This window comes from Limulus polyphemus, unplaced genomic scaffold (assembly GCF_000517525.1).
Source record: "Limulus polyphemus unplaced genomic scaffold, Limulus_polyphemus-2.1.2 Scaffold212, whole genome shotgun sequence".
NCBI lineage: Eukaryota > Metazoa > Arthropoda > Merostomata > Xiphosura > Limulidae > Limulus > Limulus polyphemus.
The window spans coordinates 162,142-164,223 of NW_013665822.1; the positions used below are offsets into that span (position 1 = coordinate 162,142).

Sequence of the window (2,082 nt, forward strand, 5' to 3'; positions counted from 1 at the left end):
CAAAGGTTCTCTTTCGATCACAGAGAAAATAATGGAATAATATTGACATTACCGTATGGCCCATAATTAAATGAATATACAGCAGTCAGTAACCTTAGTTAATATATTTTATGTTGTACCCATAGCACTGCTACCCCTTAGCTATACCCTATAGTGCTGGAAGGTCTTGTCACATACCATTGTGCCGAAAGATATTAAGTAGACCCATAGTTTATGAAAGGCCTTAGCTATATCCTACAGTGCCGAAAGACCATAAATATATCTAATAATGTCGGAAAGTCTTAGGTATACCCTAAACTTCTGAAAGGCCTTAGTTATAGTCTTAGTTTTAATAGGTCTAGAATGTTTCTCGGTTGTTGGTTTTTTAAGTATCCATGAGTAAAACATAGAAGCGATGCATTCAGTTTCTCACATTTATAGTCTTAAAAAATATTCCTGTACAAAGTTCACGTTTGGTAAAACAAATATTGACTTAGGATTAAGTAATAAAGTCGTTACCATCTGCAGATGAAACGGTGAGAGACGCCAGGGGTCAGTATCACAGCACATGCTAACGATCTTTATTATAACTTTCGAAAATCAATACCAATATTTAACCTACGCATATGTATACATGTTTAATGTTATCGAGTTCCATTCTTTTCAATCTTAAAGATCAAAGTCGTGTTAATAATTTTGAAACAAAACATCATAGGATAAAAATGTTTGTTTGTTATGAATTTCGCGCCAAGCTACACGAGGGATTGACCGAAACATTATAACGCCCCCACGGCTGAAAGGGCGAACATGGTTGGTGTGACGGGGATTCGAACCCGCAGATTGCGAGTCGAGGGCCCTAACCACCTGGCCGTGCCGGACCAGGATAGAAATATTTAAGACTCACTGTGGAGTAATAGGTTTTATTAATGACTTAATATGGTGTTTCAAAAGCTAAAGCCATACCATTTACGGTCATCACCCTTTATTAAAGCATCATTGGTGTATTTAGTAAGTTTACAAACTAAGAACCAAAGCGTGATGGGGTGATTTTAATAAAAATGCTCCCCTCATATCTACTTAAAGTAACAGGTGTACAGAAAATCTGTGGACGTATACCTTTCTAAAGTACGTTTCTTCACGCTCCTAAAAGTTGTTTTCACTTTCTGTTTACTTTTGGAGAGTACTGAGTATTGTATGGCTGTTTCTCTTAACCGTAATTGTCTATTCAATCTTCATTTAGACTGAGAAGCTTAATTTCAACTTCTAATTCAAGACGAAATATCATTTTTTTTGTATGTGAAAATAAAATGATAGATTCTCTATTGCAATTTTTCTAGGCTCATATGTTAAACGTCAGAGTTTTAAACAACGAAATTCTGTTCTATGAAGTTATCTTTCTTTGTCCAGTTTCATGGGGGTTTTTTTTTTGGTTTGTTTGTTTTGATAAGCCGTTTTTCTGCAATTCCAGAACAAAATAACAAAAGACTTATCGTTATACATTTGAATTTTAATTACAGGAAACTCGTGAAGCCTTTGATGCTGAAAGAACACCTGCTGGAAAAGATAAGCTAATCTTGTCTGTCGCAGTGCCTGCTGGGAAAGATTACATTGATAAAGGTTTCGATGTTGCAACTATAAACAAGTAAGTCGACTTCATACACCTATTCTCTTTCAACGGAACAACAGTGTTACTTTAACCAACTAATATGACACTTTATTTGCTACAACTAAGGTCCTGGTTCCGTAGAACAATGGCGCTACTGTAACCAACCTAATATGACACTTTATTTGCTACAACTAAAGTCCTGGTTCCGTAGAACAATACTGTTACTTTAACCAACTAACATGACACTTTATTTGCTACAACTAAGGTCCTGGTTCCGTAGAACAATGGTGCTACTTTAACCAACTAATATGACACTTTATTTGCTACAACTAAAGTCCTGGTTCCGTAGAACAATGGTGCTACTGTAACCAACTAATATGACACTTTATTTGCTACAACTAAAGTCCTGGTTCCGTAGAACAATGGTGCTACTGTAACCAACTAATATGACACTTTATTTGCTACAACTAAGGTCCTGGTTCCGTAGAACAATGGTG

General features: G+C 36.0%; 1 protein-coding gene across 1 annotated transcript in view; it reads left to right on the plus strand.

The window, feature by feature from the left end:
* Window positions 1–2,082, plus strand: part of LOC106478445 (mucin-5AC-like) — a 51,597-nt gene that overhangs the window by 36,218 nt on the left and 13,297 nt on the right. Inside the window, exon 6 of the mRNA XM_013938986.2 lies at window positions 1,497–1,621. Coding sequence (XP_013794440.1) covers window positions 1,497–1,621 — 125 coding nt within the window. The remainder of the gene's footprint in view (window positions 1–1,496; window positions 1,622–2,082) is intronic.